This window comes from Adiantum capillus-veneris, chromosome 25 (assembly GCF_014529385.1).
Source record: "Adiantum capillus-veneris isolate H3 chromosome 25, ASM1452938v2, whole genome shotgun sequence".
Taxonomy (NCBI): domain Eukaryota; kingdom Viridiplantae; phylum Streptophyta; class Polypodiopsida; order Polypodiales; family Pteridaceae; genus Adiantum; species Adiantum capillus-veneris.
Window position 1 is genome coordinate 107734080 of NC_140955.1, and position 20714 is coordinate 107754793.

General features: G+C 45.2%; 1 protein-coding gene across 5 annotated transcripts in view; it reads right to left on the reverse strand.

Moving 5' to 3' along the window:
• The window catches only part of LOC147425446 (MRG family protein), a 142970-nt gene that overhangs the window by 60269 nt on the left and 61987 nt on the right, over positions 1 to 20714 (reverse strand). For 2 of the 5 annotated variants that reach the window (XR_015186435.1, XM_086500323.1), the window contains exons 5-6: positions 1445 to 1485; positions 49 to 153 (exon numbers count right to left, since the gene is read on the reverse strand). Coding sequence is in view for 4 of the 5 variants with exons in the window: in XM_086500323.1 (XP_086356449.1) it covers positions 49 to 153; positions 1445 to 1485 (146 nt within the window). In the remaining variant the exon portion in view is untranslated. Of the gene's footprint in view, positions 1 to 48; positions 154 to 1444; positions 1486 to 13154; positions 15046 to 20714 lie in introns of those variants that run through there. The other 3 variants (XM_086500324.1, XM_086500322.1, XM_086500321.1) reach the window with 3 other exon arrangements.

Sequence of the window (20714 nt, forward strand, 5' to 3'; positions counted from 1 at the left end):
AGGTGGATATTGGAGGTCTTTGTTCATTTATACAAAACATAACCAGACCTTTCCAAGCTGACTTACGAACTCCCAATCATCAACAAGCTGCTTTTTCAAAGTGCCCGGTAAGGGAATTTTCATCACTTGTTCTGGTTCATCAGCATCCCTATCCTGGGAAATAAAATAATCAACAGAAGTTTGTCACCTACTGCGAATTGATGATTGCATAGGCAGCAAGTAACACATACATTCATGGACACAAACATTTGTGCATGCACAGCCATGAAAGATGAAGATTCAAACATAAACAAAAACTTGCATTGAAAAGGTCAACAATAATTTATCACAAGCAATCTCATAAGACATAATCGCAACATATAAGAAACGATAGGAATATCAAGGCATGAATTTAAAAACGGGAAAAAGACATTCTCAATTCGTTAGATTTGCTACTCTAAATAACAAGATTAAGAAAGAGATTAAACTGAGTTACCACAATTGCTAGATATATGTACAAAACTTAAATATAGAACACTGGCAGGAAGAGAAATCAAAATGCCTTGCTTACATTCCCATAAGCAAAAATTCGAAGAAACACAACAAGTTCAAATCCATACAAAACTTGAAACTAAATTCCTAATGGTACGAAACAACCTAGAATATGCCATCATATGGCCCATCACTTTCATGCACACACAAGCACGTGCACACCGCAGGCCACACATTGAAACACGCTGATACACACTCTTATGTACAAGCTACATGCACATGCAAATGTGTGAGAGCACAGAGCAGCAACAACAAACTGTTTTTCGTTTTTTATTCAAAGGAAAGTTAGGAAACAAAACATATACAAAAACGCAGCATTTTGACAAAGCACAGTAAGTCATTGATTTAAAAAATATGGAACCAAGTGCTTCGAATCACAAATCATGCCAGCAAGGTATGACTAATACCCCAGGCCTCGCACTTGTTTAAAGCATCCATACTATCAAGTCAAAACTTTATTACTTCACTTCACAAATTCGGATTCTTGAAACGATAATGACTGCATTACAATAACCTCTAGATTAAATGCGGAAATATAAAGAAATTTTCATAGCAAAAAGTAACCCCAAAAAAACCAAAATACATTGCTTACACAAAACACAGAAAATACAAATAAACACAAAATGCAAACCAACTCCCCAGGCCTTGCATTTGCTTTTAGCATCCATACTATCAGATCAACACTTTTCTTACTTCAGCTTGCAAATCCACATTCTTGAAACAATAATGACTGCACTACCATAATCTCTAAATTTAATGCAAAAATATACAGAAATTTTACGGCAAAAACGTCCCAAAAAAAAAAACCAAAATGCATGCTTACATTATTGAAACACAAAATATACAAAGCATGCCAGTTTTAATTATTTGAACGAATGACTTTCAGAGTTAAAATTGAAGAAATTGTACAAACCTCCACGCCTGAATCTGCTTTGCGCTTTTTCCCCCTTGTGACTGCAATTAGCATGACAACATATATTGCGTTATATACCATAAAATGTTCCTAAACTAGCCTACACAGCTCTTTTTCTACCGATTTTTCCTCTTGAGCAAACGTTTTGTACTCTTTGTAGCAGGAAAACAATGCCGTGCTCTCTATTGTGGGTGCTCTTCAGTGCAATATTCAAGAAACCTCACTCCATGCACACACTAGAAAACTGAAATGGAGCAGAGAACTGAAATGGCATATACAACAGAAATGTACTCAAAACATAACACAAATAAACTCCTCACAAGGTACAATGGGGGTGTCGAGGCTTAGATTGTGCAAGGAGAGTGTTGTATGCAAGAGGAGACACTAGACCAAAGACTCGTACCAAACTCATGTCAGACTCCTCATATATACAATGGCTATCCATCAAAACATAGTTGCATGCAAACATTTCAAGAGGAGACCCTAGACCAAAGACTCGTACCAAACTCAAGTTAGGAAAAAGGACATAGCCAAGTCGATATTAGAGTAGTTCACTTAGTGGAGGGAGAAAATTTTCACGCACGAGAGATTATAGAGAGAGACAGACTTTTAGCACTTCAATAACAACTGAACTACGAGAGAGAGAGAGAGAGAGAGAGAGAGAGAGAGAGAGAGAGAGAGAGAGAGAAATGAAATGAAATGAAATGTTATATTAACGTCTTCAAAAGGCCAAAGTGACCTATGAGACCAAAAAGTTACAATGCGGTGTATCTGATACAAAGTCAGATTAACAAAATAAATTAAACTAGGATAACAAAATATAAATACTGCGAGATCCTAAACTAAGCAGTACAATGTGAAGACAATATGGGAGGGGAGTAGAGATCCATCTTCATAGAGATCCATCTTCATCTGCACTTTGGACGACGATAGAGTATGGCTCGAATCCTTTGTTGTAGCCTCCTTCGAAACTGTGTAGCTCCTCTTCTCCATCGGGGTCGTCTAGATCTCCCTAGCTCCAATGCTCGGTCTATGAGAATGCCAGTAGTGCAGGTGGACCTCTCCACTGTTGGCTGCTCCTCTGTCTGTTCTTTTGGCTGTGCAATATCTAGTGTAAAGAAATCTGTGATTTGTCTCTAGGGTGGTCTCTCTTCAGCTCTCCCCAGTAAAGTTTCTCTATAATACCTGTGTAACTCGAGTAGATATAGCCCAAGACATCTTTGATCCTCATAACTCATGACCCTAGATAGAGGCCCAAAACCTTCTCCGAATAGACAATGAAAACGGCCTCGTATCTCATAGTACACTGTGCAATGACATATGTAATGTACTTCTGTCTCTGGCTCTAGATGGCATAAGTGGCATATCCTGCTATCTGCTGGTGTCCCTCTGAATCTGCAAGTCTCAATCTCGAGCTGATGTGAGGACGTGCGTATCTGGCCAATGGCACAACGCAAACCATGAGAAAGATGCGTGTCCATATAGCTGGGTCGAATCACAAACCCATCCCCCGTGAGGTGGAGAAGATGCTCTCTATAGAAAGCCATCTTTGTGCCCAACTACTGTAATGGCTCTATCCATGTCCTCCTCGTGTCCAGCTGGATCAGATCCTGATGAATCAATCTATTAATCTCTACCCGTGTCAGAGACCTCAAGGGTGCTTGTAGAGAGTATTGAAAAGGAGGCACCTATCCATGGTGAAACCATGTGTCTGAAACCATGATGCGATCTGTGCATACCAGCATGATGTATCCCCATTAAGAGCTAATTGTCTGGAGGAGTCTATAGCCACCCTGGCATATTTGTCTCTAGTAGTATCCCACACACTGTGTACAAAGGAGACTGGTCTGGTAAGCGCCTCAATCTCCATAGGGGAGGCAGCTAATTCCGCTCGAATAATATCCTACGGTACGGAAGCCTTGGCTCTAATCAGCGGAGAGATCATAGATCCCAGGGGCTTCTCCATACGCCTCCAACAATCCTGGCCTATAGAAGGTCCCCAAACCTGCACCCCATATAACATAGTAGAGGCAACCAAAGTATCAAAGAGCCATAACTTTGTCCCACGTTCCTGGAACTGAACCTACGAACACATCCTCTCCATTCCTCCCAAAGCGCACCATCTCTAGTTAGTCTAGTCTCTGCTGCTCTTCTCAAAGAAATTCTCGTCCCAGTAAAGACTATCCCCAAGCAAGTGTATGCATCTGTATACTCCACAATCTCCGGACCCTATTTGAAAGTACGTACCGATCTCCTCACCCATTGCAGTGTGGTGTTAAACACCATAACCTTCGTTTTACCTAGGTTTACACACAATCCACTATCCTTTGCAAAACTGCGTAGTGCATCCAAATGTCGTTGCATACCTTCTGGTGTGTCAGATATCAGCACAATATCATCAGCATATAGCAACAATGGGATCCACGTCCGTGCCAGCTGGGCACCCCTCTCACCTCTCTATCAATGTAATCAGACACCTCATCAACATACATACCAAATAGAGTAGGAGACAATGGGCAGCCCTGTTTCACTCCAATAGTAGAGTGAACTAAATCAGATACCCCTTCCGGAGTGCGTACATGTCCCACCACTGAGCTGTACAAAGCCATAATCCCCCAAATCACCTCTATGGGCACCCCCATCTCTTGGAGTCTACGCATCAATCGAGCTCTTGGTACCATGTCAAATGCTTTGCGAAAATCCACAAAGCTACAATAGATCCGTCTCCCATGTGCTCTACCCTCCTCAATGATGGCCCTGAGTGTCAGAATATGATCAAGAGTGGAGAAACCCCCCCTGAAGCAGGCATGACCCTTTGCTCGTACACTCTCGCCCTCCGCCCAATTACTCAAGTGTTGCTCCAGAATAGATGCATACAACCGTGCCAATGTGTCCAACCATAATAGTGCGGTAGTTCCCAGGCTCTGTAGGGTCACCTGCCTTGCAGATGGGCACAATATTAGACAACCTCTAAGTCTCAAGTAATCCCTCACACATGGCACGATTGAACAACACTGCGAGAACCTCCATCAGCATATCCCTGGCATGCATAGAGTGCTCCGCTTCGAGACCGTCATGATCATATGCCTTCCCGGTCCTCATCCTGTCGATGGCCCTTTGTACCATCTCAGGTGTAAAGAAAGTGCTCGTAGCTGGGCAAGGCTTGGTAGGGTCTGGAAGGGGTTCCTGTCCAAGAACCATATATAATGATGTCGCATATTGGCCCCATACATCAGGTGAAGTAATCACTGGGGGAGGGGACTGCTCATGGAAGAGTTGCCATGCCTCTCCTGAGTCCCTACTCACGAACATCTTATATAAGTCTCGCTCCATCTGAGCTAGGTAAGCTCGCTTCTTCCGTCGCACATGGCGTCGGAAAGCAATCCGAGACTGTCTGTAAGTGATGACTCCTAAACGAAGATCCCTCTGAAGCTGGGCTCTCATCTCTCTGCACTCCTCATCATACCAACTATTATGGGGCATGCTTCCAGAATGTCGTCTCTTGCCCGGCTGAGTGTGTGGGTATGCCACTGATCCAGCCCCATGCAGTGTCTCAGTCAGTAGAGTGGTGCACTCCTCCATTGAGAGGCCTGTACCATTTGTGCCAATTGTGCCTTCCAATAGATGGTCCCAGATCTCCTCTATATAGACGAAATCAATCTCCGGTGTAAATGTATAGCGGGTGTGTGACCTACCTCTTGATGTCTGGGTTGTACTATACCGAAATTTAACTAAGAGAGTCAAGAGAGCATGATCTACTGCTATGCCCACTGGCCTGGCTCCCACTGTGAAATCCTGAATGCAGGAGACTAAGCTGGATGTGGGTGATTTGGGACTTGACAGGTCCTTAGATGACAGAGAGCAGACGGAGTATGGGAGATACCTCATGGAAATGACGACTACACATGGATTAGCCATACTTAATCGCTTACAGCGATTTCTTGAAGCAGCCGGTTTCACATGCTTTCCACACAGACATGGGGCCAGTAGAACGGGGTTGGAACGGTCCACCTAAAGTAAGGATTGAATTACCTCCATTCAGCTTAGTCTCAAATAAACTCCTAAACAACCCCAAAACTGCCCCCTAATCTGCCCTCAAACTACACCAAATATATTCCCCGAACAGCCCTAAATCTGGATCCAAAAGCCCACTTTTTTTCCCCCAAATGCCTACTTTTGCCCGTTCTGCCCCGCATTTCGCTGTTCCACCTCATGTTCCGCCCATTCCGGAACACCGTTCCGGTTACAATCCGTTCCGGAACGGCATTCCGTTCCCATCTCTGTTTCGGGAACGATACTCGTCTGGAACGCCGTTTCGGAACATTTGGACTGTGTTCCCCCGGTTCCCTGTTACAGTGCTCTAAGCATCTCATCTGAAATGTCATAGAAGACTGTCTGCGAGTTGCCCGTTCGGGCATTGAAGTTCCCTAGCAGAATGATATCACCATCCCTAGAAAACTCCATATATCATCATCTAGAATAGAGAAAGGCAATTGCCCTCTGGATGCAACATAGACTGATGTACTAGGAGGAAGGTAACATATGGCAATATATAGGAATCGACCTGTGACGGCTCTCAGTCTCACCCACATATATCTAGCATGATCATCTCTTCATACAATATGCAGTAATGGTTGTAGTTCCTCTCTGAATAGCACTACTACTCCTCGTGAACCTCTACTCCCATGCTCAGATCTCGCATTTGTCCTGTGAGCTCTCTCTCACCTGTATCCCATCACCTGTGGCATCACCTGTCCAGGGGCCTGATGAGTCTCTGAGAAGAATACAATATCCTTGTCTTTGGAACTGTCCTCAAATGCACCCACGTCCAACCTCATAGACCCATTACAATTCCAGGTAGCCATCTTCAGTGTGGTCCCATAGGTCTCGCACCGTCATGCAGTGCGCCGCTCTAAAATCACCATTCGTCCATCTCTGTAAAAGGCTATCTTTCCCTTCTCCCTTGCCGTTGTAATCTCTGGCATTACCTCTCTCATATGTGCGAGCTGTGAGAGAGTTAGGTCATCACCAAGGAAAGTCTTTTTGAGAGTAGGCCTCTTTCTCAAGAATTCCTTCTCTTCCAACGAGGGGAAGCGTAGTATGAGAGCTCTTCCCTTTGAAGACTCTCCCGTGCCATTACTTTTCTTACCTACCCTCCACGCCTTTGTGTGCAAAGGCTTCTCCATCCCCATCATGGATGTAAGGCTTGTGACCTCTTTCTCCACATTGTTTATGTCCTTGAGACCGGTCACTCTCACATGTAGTGCTCGCATCCACCTTCTTTGTTCCTCTTCAAGGGTCATGTTGATAGGCGTCGGTGTACAAGGGGTTTCTTGACCTTTCCCTTTCTTGGCGACCTCAATCCATTTTTCGGCCTCGTCCGCCTTTTTCTGTGTCCTTGTTATCATCTCCGCCCATGAAGCTGTCTTTGCCACAGTCCTCTGTGATCATCCTTACCTGTTCCTTGATTTCCTTGATTTCATCTATTACCGAGGGCTGAAATTCGCCTTCCTCTAGACCATTGCTTACTCTATCAGCAAGCTCCTGTTTAAGGGCTGAGACTTCTTTTTTGAGTGTCCGTATCTCGATGTTTGGGTTCTCCTGTTTGAGGGTTGAGACTTCTTCTTTGACTGTCTGTATTTCTACATTAAGGCTCTCTTTCTCCTTCTTCCATTGTGCGCCTTCATTGAAGACTATTTGAAGGAGGTTGGCCTTCTCCTTCCACCATCCTTCCATCTCTGTTTTCCACTCCTTCATTTCCCTCTCCATCTGCGCCATCCGCTTGTTCGTTAGCATGAAGGTTGCCTTTGCACGCGACTTGCAAACAGGTGAAACATTGACGGCTTCCGTGTCCTGTGCAAGGTCCTGTGTAGGGAAGATTGCTTCCATGTTTTGTTGTGCAAGAGATGTATCGGGCTCACTAACCATTTCGCAAAAGACATACAACAGATGGGGTCCCAAAACCCCCTCCAAGGGCCCCCCACTCCGTTGCCGGAATGGTATTTACTTTCGGTTGCACGAACCTAGTGCAATATGCTGATGTAACACTGGGCTGACAAACAGATACTGATGCAACAATTCTTCGTGAAGGAAACGCTAGGAACTCCGCGCTGAACACTGTGGTACTGTTGTTCTGCAAAGCAAGAACTATGGGAAGGCTGAAAACTGTAATAACTGTTGGCTGAATATTGATGGGGCTGGCAGTACTGCTGTGCTCTGACGGCTGAATACTACGGTGCTACCTTATACTGAGGGGACTGCGGTCCAGGGGCCAACGATGGCTGTCGCCCACTACGCGGGATGTTCTGTTGCCTGCGGGAAGGCTCTGCTCATCCAACGCTGAAACTCTAAGCAACGTAGAGGCTGTGTGGACTACTCGCGATGGGCCAGCTACAGGGAAGGGCTCAACGCGACCACCTCCTAAAGGCCTGCAATGGCACTCGAGGCTGTGGGCTGTGATGCTCATACCAGGTCGCTGTTGTCCTGCCTGCGCCTACTATAATGCCTGCGCAGAGTTTGCAGTCCTGCTCGCGCTGAGAGAGAGAGAGAGAGAGAGCTCATACCTGGTCGCTGCAGTCCTACTCGCGCTGAGAGAGAGAGAGAGCTTCTCTCCCCCTAGCTATGGAGTAAGTGTGCCTTCCCCGTGGAGGCGTTGCTGGTGGTGCTAGGGGGCGGTGTTACTAGTCGTGGCTGTTGTGCTCGCGTTGCTGGACTGTTGCTAAAGAGAGAGAGAGAGAGAGAGAGAGAGAGAGAGAGAGAGAGAGAGAGAGAGAGAGAGAGACGAGTTGAGGGCTCTGCTGCACCCTGCACCCGTTTTCATGAACCCTAATCTCTGTCCGCTGCCTGTACGCGAACCCTAATCCCACGAGTTTGCAATCCGCTGACTGTACGTGAACCCTAATCCCATGAGAGAGAGAGAGAGAGAGAGTGTGTGTGTGTGTGTGTGTGTACGTGCGCGCGCGTGTGTGTATGTGTGTGTGCGTGCACGCATGTGTGTGTGTGTGTGTGTGTGTGTGTGGCAAAAGAGAGAGAGAGAGAGAGAGAGAGAGAGAGAGAGTGGCGGAATTCTACCCCAGAGAGTATTGGTGTTGGAATTAGGGTTGCAGAGAAACGCACACAGCTTGGAGAAGACGAAGGAAGCTCAAGGCACACAACTGAGAGTATATTACTTAGGCAATAGAAAGATAGATAGCCCTAGAGTGATGGCGTATATACAATGCACGGGGGAAAAAACCTCCTAAAGAGGGAGAAAAAGCCACGGCGGTCCTAGTGTGTTCACACACATCACTACCACATGTATATGGTAACAAATTCCCCCTGGAGTGATGCAGTGAACGAGAGCTGGCACATGAGTAAAGGGAAGTGCCATGCCCCGAGGACATGATCAGTCCACAAAGGGGAGTAAGCCCAAAGCTTTGCGGAAAGCTTCGAGCTTCTCATGAGACAATGCCTTTCTGAAAAGATCTGCAAGGTTGTCCTGTGTTCGCACATAAGCCAAGCTCGTCTCTCCTGCTGAGAGCCTCTCCCTGACATAGTGGTAATGCACCTCAATGTGCTTTGTACGAGCATGAAAAATTGGGTTCCTCGCAACTGCCAATGCGCTCTGACGATAGTGTTGGCAATTTCCTGTCCAAATCCTAAATCAACCATAAGGCGTTTGAGCCATACACACTCAACCGTAGCTGTGAAGACTGCCCTCTACTCAGCCTCACAACTAGAAGTGGCCACAGTAGGTTGCTTCTTGCTCGACAATGATATACATGAACTGCGTAGACTCAACTTCAAACCTGTTTCCATGGGAGTGGCAATAGGTTTACAATCCTCAAGTTCAAACTTACATAGCAATGCCTCTATGTAACTTTCTGACACAAGGCAATATCACCATCACACTGCTTAAACTGTATACCCAAGTCATGACGCAACCCCCATAGGCTGTACGTTTCCTCATTGGAATTCACATTCGAACTTCCACCATAGTACATTCCGATACATTTTCAGCCATAGCCAGAAATTGTTTGAAGCACATAAAAACTTCGGACTTCGCTTTAAGTGGAAATACCCATGCATGCGTGGAGTAATCATCAATAAAAGTCACGAAGTACAAGTAATTGCCCAAGGAAGGAGTTTGCATGGGCCCACAAACATCATTGTGACAAGCTACAACCTGCATGTGGCCCTAACTAGACCATCCTTTGGAAACTTAAAACGCTGCATTTTACCCAAAATACAGCCTTCACAAACATGTTTGAGAGGTGCTTCAAGAGGCGGCAAAGAAGCAACCATATCAGATTTTTGCAAACGCAACAAACTGGCAAAATTCAGATGCCCAAAACGTGCATGCCACAGTTTTGCATCTGAAACAGCCCTTGAATCTGCAACTGCATTTGCAAAATTTTGTCCACACTTGTCATACAAAGTGAGCTTATACAGCCCATGGCACAAAAGGCAAGATGCAACAATTTCATCACCAAAACTGAGATCATGAATTGTACATCTTACATCCACAATTTTGACTACAAGTCCAACTCTAGCAAGTGCAGATACAAACAAAAGATTCTTCTTGATCCCAGGTACATAAAGTGCATCAACAAGTGTGAAAGAACTGCCATTTGCAGCAATAAGCACAATCTTTCCAACTCCCTAAACCGGATAAGAGCCATTGTTGCCACAAGTGATTGAATTTTCATGAGGGACAGACTCAAGAGAGGTGAACAATTCACGATGTGAGGTAATGTGCTTTGTAGCACCACTGTCGAAATACCACACATGTGAATCTGCACCAACTGACATGCATGCAACATGGACAGCAGGATTGTAAGTGCACTCTGCACTAAAAGCCCATTCTGCATCAACATCAACATCAACATCACAGTCTCCTTTCACAGAAGACTCGACAATGGCTGCATTTGTAGTGGAACCAGCATTTACAATGGAACCACCCTTTTTCTTCTTAGCCTCTTTAGCCTTTAACTTAGGACACTGCTTGATCAAGTGATCATTAGCTTTACAATAATGGCAACGCATCTTCTTTTTTCCCTTATCACCATAATTTCCAGACGAATTACTGTCAACAGAAGCATTAGAAGCAAAAGTTTTGCCACTTGCAGCAGAACCATAAGAAGTGGCTGCATTGTTGTTACCACCCTTTCTTTGAGAAGCAATAAAAGCCTGTTCAACTGCACGTTGTCTAATCCTGTTTTCTCTAGAAAAGGACTCTTGCAACAGCAATGTGCATAATGCATCAAACTTGGCAACTTTAGGATTCCCTTGGGTCATAAGTCTCCCAGTACTAGCAAAAGTCTGGTAAGAACCTGCTAAGGCATCAAGAACAATCTGCACAAGGGAACTGTCTGAAATGACTTCACCTGATGCAAAAATAAGTTACTCATTGATATCCTTGACACCAGCAAGGAAAGTGTCCATATCATCTTTCTCATGCATAATCTTCGATTCCAGCTCTTTACAACAGTAAAGCAATTTTAGCCTCATTGCGGCTTACATAAAGACTTGCTAGAATATCCCAAGCCTGTTTTGCAGATTTCGTTGAACGAATGTAAGGAGTAATGGTGCGCTTCACAGACAACGCAAGCAACACATGAGCCTACGCATCCTTTACATCCCAACGAGCTTGTTCTATCGTAGGTAAAACAACTCTAATAGCAGCAATCATTGCAGCAAGACCTGCAACATCCTCAACATCGCCTATATCCTCAAAACCAAGACATACATCAATGCCCTGCACAATATTTCAAACGCCCTTTGACACAAGAACATGTTGCATCATGTAAGCCCACATAGGGTAATTGTCCCCATCCAATCTGTTCTCAACAGCAAATATCTTGAACACATCTGTGTTGTTGTCAACCATTGTAAATGCATGCACATGATGTGAAAACTGCCCGAAATGAGGAGAAACTGAGTGAGACCAACACGTGCTATATAGCACAACCCGCAGTAGACTGTACAGGACCTGTTATGCAGAAAACGACACTGACAAAAATTCTGCACTAAATGACAAAACTGCTTGTGCAGACCTGCCTGTAGTGGAAACGGAGGCCGAAATGAGCCCGAATCAGAAATCTGAGCACACTAAGCTCTACGTAGAGCTTACCCCGAAATTTTTGTCGATCTGCGAACGCTCGCCAAAGCTCACTGAAATCGGAGAAAATGAGCAGGCGTATACTGGAGCTGCTGGCGACCAAGCCCGGGAGAACGCAACCTGCTCTAATACCAATTATTGGAATTAGGGTTGTAGAGAAACGCACACAGCTTGGAGAAGACGAAGGAAGCTCAAGGCACACAACTGAGAGTATATTACTTAGTGTACAATAGAAAGATAGATAGCCCTAGAGTGATGGACGTATATACAATGCACGGGGAAAAAACCTCCTAAAGAGGGAAAAAATGCCCCGACGGTCCTAGTGTGTTCACACACATCACTACCACATGTATATGGTAACAATTGGCCCCAAACCTTGGTGCCCCTTTCGGTACTTCTTTATATTGCATCAACACTGTACAAGCCGATACTCCACCTTTTTCAGGAAGCATGCCAGAGAATGAGCCCTTAGCACATATTTAAAGGCCCTAGGCCCCAAAAGCAGTTTACATAAAAAGCCTTCAAAACTCAAAAGCTTTTGGTCCAAAAGCAATGCCAAAAAGCTGCCAACGCGATTTGCGGAATTCCATACGACTGCCATGTCATCGGTCAGCGCAAAACGCAAAGCATCCGTACAGCTGCCACATCATCAGTTTTGTGTGTGTGTGAATCCTGCTTTTGTTTAATCCCTTTATGTCATTGGGGCCCCATCGGACGGGGTCCCCATAAGTTGGTAGGACTTTCCCCTTGGCCGGCATTTGTAAGTTGGCTCCATTCTTCAAGGTTTTGACACGTCAGCAGTTTGTGACACACACACACACACACACAGCACAGCACACACGATATACGTGGTTCACTCAATGTGGGCTACATCCATGGGAAAGTAGCCTCTCAATGGCTTTAGTACTTCAAACAAGTAGGTTACAAAGGGATTATACCCTTGATAGAGCTCCCGCCTTGCTTCACTCTCACCACCTCACACACACCTTGTTGCATCAACTTCACAATGCACCACAATGCGTTTGGTGTGTAGAAGAGGCCTCCTTTTATAGGCCAAAAGGGTTGCTCTCTCTCATGAGAGGCAACCGTGTGTAGCCGCCCTTGTGTAGACATGTCCAAGTTGGACTCTCTAATGCGCCCATGTGTGGCCGCCCTCGAGAAGACAAGTCCGCCTTGAAATCGGCCACCGGCCAACATACCATTTTCCGACCACTTTCATGCCGCCGTCCGGCCATAACATTCAGGCGAGACTGAGCGTGTATTTTTGGTTTTCCGGCGAGTGATTTTTCTTTACGCACGATGGCTTCTCCTCATAACGGGGGCCTTACAAATGTGCATTCGCATTCGAGTTTGCCAAGTTTGCAAAAGAATGCATCGAGGGTGGATGAGTCATTCATAACCGGTGTTGTGGTGACTTAAACTTGAAACAAGCACAATAATTTTGAGAAACACCATGATTACTTGAAACTTGAAAGCACCAAAAGCATAATCAATGAAAATTAAGACTCAAAACTTAAAACTTATGACTCCAGACTCAAGAATGTTCGAAATGTACTCACTACTCACATTATGGCATAAAGAGTGAAGTACATAAGTTAAAAGTACTAGACTCTAGTCCCAAGGCAATAAGCCCAATACACTAAAAATAAATTAGGACTCAAAACTTAAAAGTTAAGACTCAAGAGTGTTGACTTACTACTCACATTATGGCATAAAGAGTAAAGTACATAAGTTAAGAGTACTAGACTCTAGTCCCAAGCCAATAAGCCAGACACACTAAAAGTAAAGTGTGCCCATTTTTTTTAAACGCCCAAATTTTGCATGGCAAGTTTGCAAAGGCATGCAAACTCCAAACGTTTGCACACATTTGCAAAACCTTGCAAACGTGTTTGCATGCAACTATGCATCACAGGTAACTCTAGCAAAATATCTCTGAAAACACAACTATGCATATCTGTGGACTGTAGTGGTGGTGGTAGGTTGGCCAAGGTGTCCACTCGACTTCCACTCCTCTGGTGTCGTGCAAAGCGCCTCTAGTCAACTAGACCACCGACACGGTCTAGTCCACAAGTTGAGAGTGTTCGCTGAGAGTGTAAACCCAAAACTAAGTGTAACTGCTTCCTAGTCTGATGCAACAATGACATTGTAGTCCTAGTACAAGTTTCCCACCACAAGACCACTCAGTCTCCGTGAGAGTGAAGCTACCAAACCATATAGCCAATGACACTAGAACACCATGGTATAGACAATGCAAGGAGGCCTCCATGCTGCTACTCATGCTTTGAAGAAGGAGGTTGATGCAGGTAAAAGGGCGGGTAGGGTTGTGGAGGCCATTGGTATGGTGCTGGATAGGGATGTGGAGGCCACTGGTATGGTGCTGGGTAAGTCCCAAAACCAAGAGGTGGAGGGTACATCGGAAAATGCATGGCAGCTCCCAATCCTGGTGCAGAAGCTGCTGCTGAGAGAGGAGCCTGTGAAGCTAGAAATGGATGGCTCTCATATGTGCCGACAGTATAGACTGGTTGTTGAGCATATGGAGCCACTAATGGTGCAACAAACACAGAGGAGGTTGAGGCATGAAGTGTGGAATTTGAACGTAGAAAGCCCTCTGAGCCTCTACCCTGAGAAACATCGCCCTGATGACAAAAAACCTCTGACCGAGTCCCTGCTGCCACAATGTCCACTTGGAGTGGCATAGAGGCAATCGTCGACGTACACGTAAGAACTGGAACACTGTCCGAAGCAGCTTCAGAGACGACTTGCTTCGCTACATCAATTGGCTCAACTAGATTGCCACTGGTAACGTTAGCAGAGGAGGCTAATTGAAGCAGTGCAACATCTTGGAGTTTCTTTTTGAGTGCCCTATTCTCAACTTGAAGATCTGCTAGCTGGGTTCTCAGCCTACATGTAGTGTCAACCTGCCTGAGCAGCTGAATTTCCTCGTCATAGATGCGCTGATGACATTGAATCAAGTCGCTATGCATTGCATCATAAGTAGCGCGATGTATTTGTTGAGCGCCGTCCATAGCGGTCAATGCTTCGACAATAATGTGATGAGCATGATTTTCAATATTGAATGCATCCTGAGTCCGCGTAATGTAATCATGGAGTTTCCCTCTCATAAGTTCCTGGGCTTGTGGTATGGAGGAGGGTGTATGTGCAGCTGGAGTGGTGAAGTAGGTGAAAGTGTCAGAGGTGGGGTTTGTAGTGGATGGAGTGTAGATAGGGGCGGGTGCAGTGGAAATTGAGTGAGATGGAAGGTGTTGTGAAAGAGGTGCAGTGACAGAGGTGGGAGTGGAAGTGCTCAAAGTGGCTGTGAGAGGGGAGGGTAGAGATGAAGTGATGTTGACCTGACTCTCGGAGAAGGGGAAAGTAGCCAGGTGCGCTGGGTTGTCATGTATTACACGGGCTCTCTTACTGACCTCTTTGCCCTTGGCCTGTGAGCTTGGACCAGCTATCCTCTTAAACTGGGCTGGGGTATCAACATCCTGTGTTGTCGCATCTGTAGAAGGAAAACAATACCCGTGCTCTCTATTGTCGGTGCTCCTCAGTGCAATATGCAAGAAACCTCACTCCATGTGCACACTAGACAACTGAAATGGAACAGAGAATTGAAATAGCACATAGAATAAAAATGTACTCAAAACATGAGATGGATAATTCCAAGCCCAATGTAAGCATCGACTACTCTCAAGGTATCAGCTCTAACTCTAGCTGACAGAGCACAAAGCTCCAGACAAAATGCACAGGGTACAGTGGGGGCGTCAAGGCTGAGACTAGGGAGAGTGTTGTGTGCAAGAGTAGACCCTAGACCAAAGACTCATACCAAACTCATGTCAAACTCTTCATGTATACCTAGCAAAAATATCTCTGGACAGACAACTATGCATATCTATGGATGTTGTGATGGTGGTAGGCTGCAGTGTCGACTACCACTCGGTGTCCTGCAAAGCGCCTCTAGGCCACTAGACACCGACACAGTCTTTGAGAGCGTCCTCCAAGTGTGAACCCAAGACCAATTGTAACTGCTACCGAGTCCGGTGCCAGTGACACTAGAGCCTTGCTACACTCTTCCCGATTGACGGACAGTCAGCCCAACAACTTGAATCAACCAATCTGTCACGAGGAGACCTTGTCACATGAGCATTGCAGTTGAGCCACGTGGACAAGCTACTGCTCCAAGTCAGCATTAGTCTTAGTTAGTATAGCTGAGGATCTAGCCTGGCAGGTTGTGAGCCTCTAGAAGGACACGCATGATCAGGTAGGTCAATAGTTACATAGCCTCACTTGCACAGTACAGACGTAAGTCACACGCATGTGAGCAATCACTTATAGATAATAAGTCATAAAAAGTACCGTTTTCAGCCACCCAGTACAAGCGTTTTCAACCTACAACATCAGATTTTGCCTCAGCATCAGATCAGCCCTAGTGTTTTACAGATCCTCGACGTCAGCATCTGCCATCAGATCCAGCCTAGCATTTTTGCATCAGTACCAGATCTCAGCATAGGTATAGCTTCTATGGCTCTACAAAATGTAACATTAATCGGATTCAGCATGCGCAATCCGTCATACCAGTGAACATGCCAAATAAAAAATAGGGCCTAAATGTTTTAGAAAAGCTTGTATCATAAAACAGAGGCATTGGCTCAATGCTCGAACTCTATGAGCCTGATTGGTAGCATTTTCGTACGGATGTTAAATAAGTAACATCATATCATTTGGTTTGGCAAAGCAAGCTTTCTTTGTTATAAGGAAGGCAGCCAATTGCCCACGTTGCAGATGTGTGTGTGCGCACGTGCATGTAAACCCAAGAGGAGGTATGCCAATGGCTAATGCAGAGGAAGGCAATTCATCGCACATGTTATCAATAAAGTGTCTCTATATCTGTTTAACTCAAGTAGATATAGTCCAAGACATTTCTGATCTCTAGTTAAAGGACCGAAACCCTCTCTGAATAGGCAGTGGAAACAGCCCCGTATCTCATAGTACACTGTGCAATGACATATGTAATGTTACTCTGGCTCTGGCTCTAAACGGCCCCTTATCTCATAGTACACTGTGCAATGACATATGTAATGTTACTCTGTCTCTGGCATAAGCGCCATAACCTGTTGTCTGCTGGTATCCCTCTGAATCTACTAGTCTCAATCTCGAGCTGATGTGAGGATGTGCGTATCTGACCAATGGCACAACGCAAACCATGGGACATATGTGTGTCCATGTAGCTGGGTCGAATCAGTCCAGTAATCTCCACCCATGTAAGAGACAGCGAGGGTGCCTGAAGAGAGTACTCGAAAGGGGGCATCATGTCCATGGTGAAGCCATGCGTCTAAAACCATGAGGTCATCTATGCGTACCAGCATGAATTGTCCCCCTTGTAGCGCTAACTGTCTGGAAGACTCAAGGGCCAGTCTAGCATATCTGTCGCTAGTAGTATCCCATAGGTTGTGCACAAAGTAGACTGGTCTGGTAAGCATCTCAAATTTCAATATCCATAGGGGGGTAGCTAGCTATGCTCGACTGATAGTATGAGGTACGGAGGCATTGGCTCTAATCAGTCGAGAGATCATAGATAAGAAGGGCCTCTCCATACGTCTCCAACCATCCTAGCCTGCAGAAGGTCCCCATATCTGCACCCCATACATCATAGCTGAGGCTACTAAAGTATCAAAGAGCCATAACTTTGTCCGAGGTTCTTGGAACTGAACCTGCGAACACATCCTCTCCAAGCCTCCCAAGGCCCCATGAGCTCTCACCAAAGAAAACGTCGGCCCAGCGAAGACTACCCCAAGGTACGTGTATGTATCTGTATACTCCACAGTATCATGACCATATGTGAAAGTAGGTGCTGATCTCCTGATCCACTGTGGTGTGGTGTTAAACACCATAACCTTGGTTTTACCAAGGTTTACAGACAATCCACTATCCTATGCAAATCTGTGTGATGCATCCAAATGTCGTTGCGTACCCTCTGGTGAGTCTGAGATCAAGACAATATCATCATCATACAACAACAATGGGATCCACGTCCTTGCCAGCTGAGCACCTCTATCGCCCTCTCTGTCAATGTATTCAGACACCTCATCAACATACATACCAAATAGAGTAGGAGACAATGGGCAACCCCAATAGTGGAGTGAACTAAGTCACATATCCCCTCCTCGGTGCGTACATGTCGCATTACTGATCTGTATAAATCCATAATCCCCCAAATCAACACTATGGGCACCCCCATCTCATGCAATCTGCGCATCAATCGAGCTCTTAGAACCATGTCAAATGCTTTGCGGAAATCCACAAAGCTACAATAAATCCATCTCCCATGTGACCTACCCTCCTCAATAATGGCTCAGGGTGTCAGAATATGATAAAGAGTGGAGAAACCCCTCTTGAAACCAACATGACCCTTTGCTCGTACACCGGTTTTCTACACGTTTAGGGTTTCGCACCTAAGCTACAAGGAATCGCCAGGGGAGCCTCGGAAAGCCCTAGGAATGCGTATACAAGGTAGTAGGCTCCTAACAATGGCAAAACAGAAAATTACAACATGCTGAAATTGACCTGCAGCTCACTAGAAAGCTTCCATACCGCAAGGGAAAGTGTCCTTGACGTGTACTTTTGACCTACAAGGATATTTGCGCCATTATGCTAGCGAAATTGGGTCAAAAACCTGCAATTACAGCTATGGACAGGTTTGGATAGCTTGGTGAGGGTTAGGTGGAAACGTTTGGATCGTTTATCTATCAGGGGAGCCTTGGGAAAGCATTGGGTGCTTGTACAGGACAATTTACAGAGATTTCCTGTGAGGAATCTCATCTAATTCAAGGGGCAAGTGACCCTACAAGTGCGAGAGCTCGAGGGCTACCCAAAAAAGTGATCCGCACGCTAATCAAAGCGCAAAACAGAGAATTCAGCAAGCTGTAATTTCTCGCGAGGTTTTGCAAAGAGCTCTAAAGTGCGTAGAAAGTCAATGTTTACTTGGGATTTTGTCCGTGGAGACTTCTATTGTGGTTATATTGCCGAAATTTAATTAGAGTAGAGGAATTTCAACCCGATAAAAGTAGGACAGCTTGTAGAAGTTTACAGGTTTTTATCAAGTATAATAAGAATAAAAAAACACCGAAAGGGGCGCCAGCCTTTGGGGCCAACAGGGTGTCGCTGTCTGTTTGGGAGCGCTCTAGCTACCAAGTCGTGAAATGTCTTGAAGTGTTGAATTCCAATCATCACAAGCTTATTCATGAAGTTCTTTTGTGTCGTAGAGTTAAAGAAAAGTTATTGGGTGAAAGCCAAAGTCCACCAGGCTGGTTTCATGGTTCCATTGTCGAGACTTGAATCACTTTTTCCTCAAGTAGTGAGCCTCGATTAGTTTTTGAGCAGCGACACAAACCTCAGGAACTTGGAATTACACTATGGATGACAAGACGGATGACACCATGGAAGAGGGTTCCTCTTCACAGGACAAACAGGAAATTCAGCATGTTTCTACATAACCTTTTCAGCATTCGCCCTGCCAAAAAGCTATCAAATTAGGGCTGATTTTCTACTGCGCTTTTACGGTTTGCAAGTATGAACCAAGATGAGGAGAGGTCTCACGGTGGTAGACTGGCCACTAGATCTCCTACGGGAGTGATGTGGGTTTACCAGGTGACACGCTGCTCTTCGATTCTCTGAGGAATTTGCTTGGATTCTTTGACGCATTCGTAAATCATCTTGAAATTTGAGCTTACTTGGTCGTGGGTAGTACGCTACAATGTTGTGGAATTATGCTCGTTTGCAGAGGCAAGAGCCTTTTGCACACATAAAAGTTAAAGGACAGGTTGCAAGATGCTGTTTGGTGAAGTTCGAGAACTATCCACCTATGGATGCAAAGTGGATGAAAGAGCATGAACTATCAGAATAACCAAATGTATTGCAGCTTTATCTTGAGTCCTTTGGGTTACAACCTACGTATGCCCCAACCAAACGTCTGCAAAGGAGAGGTAATGATAGAACTAGCACATCAAATGTACTCATAGATTCAGTGCAATAGTAGTGTATATTGTTTGACAAAAGTATGAAGGTCTCATTAAGTCATTTGTACACATGTTTTGACAGTCTTTCTTGCGGATACATGCAATGATAAAAGGGTGCTTACCACACTAAATCATCTACGGTATGTATATATGGCACGCAATCGAGGACGTTTGCGATTTTAAGAGGGAAGTATGTCACAAGGACGTGGCAATTGCTAACTTGAGTTGTTGGTTTCTTTCCGATGATTTTTGTTTAATTTTTGGGACCCTTTTTTTGAAGTTGCAAATGGCTGGACATCCTATGGCCAGTGTGAAACGGCTGACGACCGAGAGTTTCACCCACAATCGGGAAGGGCAAGTCGCCACGAGTAGGTCGGGCCAATCCGCACTGGAATCCGAGCACTAAAAGGGTGTCTAGGCTCAATTCAAAGTCATTTAGGCTATAACAAGCTGTTGACGTGTCAAAGCTTGAAGAATGGAGCCAACTTACAAATGTCGGCCGAGGGGCCTAAACCCTAAGAAGAACAAGTAACAGAAGAAGAAATCCTACCAACTTATGGGGACCCCGTTCAATGGAGCCCCAAGTGACATAAAGCAGTAAAATAAAGCAAGATCCGGACACACGCCAAAACTGATGACATGGCAAATTTCCGAAAATGGCGCTAGCATGATGACGTGGCAAGCTGTACGGATTTCCGTGATTTACGCTGGCAACTTTTTGGCTTTGCTTTTGGACCATAAGCTTTTGAGTTTTGAAGGCTTTTCACTCTAACTGCTTTTCAGGCCAAGGGCCTTTAAATATGAGATTAGGACTCATTCTCTAGCATGCTTCCTAGAGAAGGTGTCTGGAGTAACGGCTTGTACTGTGTTGATGCAATATAAAGAAATACCCAAAGGGGCGCCAAGGTTTGGGGCCAATACTCTCTGGGGTGGAATTCCGCCACTCCGTGTTGCGTGTCGTCTCTCTCTCTCGCTCTCAATTGTTATCGAAGTGCTAAAAGTCTGTTCAATCTGTTCTTTTCTATTGGCACGTGGTGCCCGTCTTGTGGCATAGGCCCCTCGCTACACTTTAAGTTGGTGCGTACTAGGAAATTAACTCAAAAGAGGCAAATTGGACACATGGCGGCTCCAAATGCAATTGCCAAAAGCATCAGCA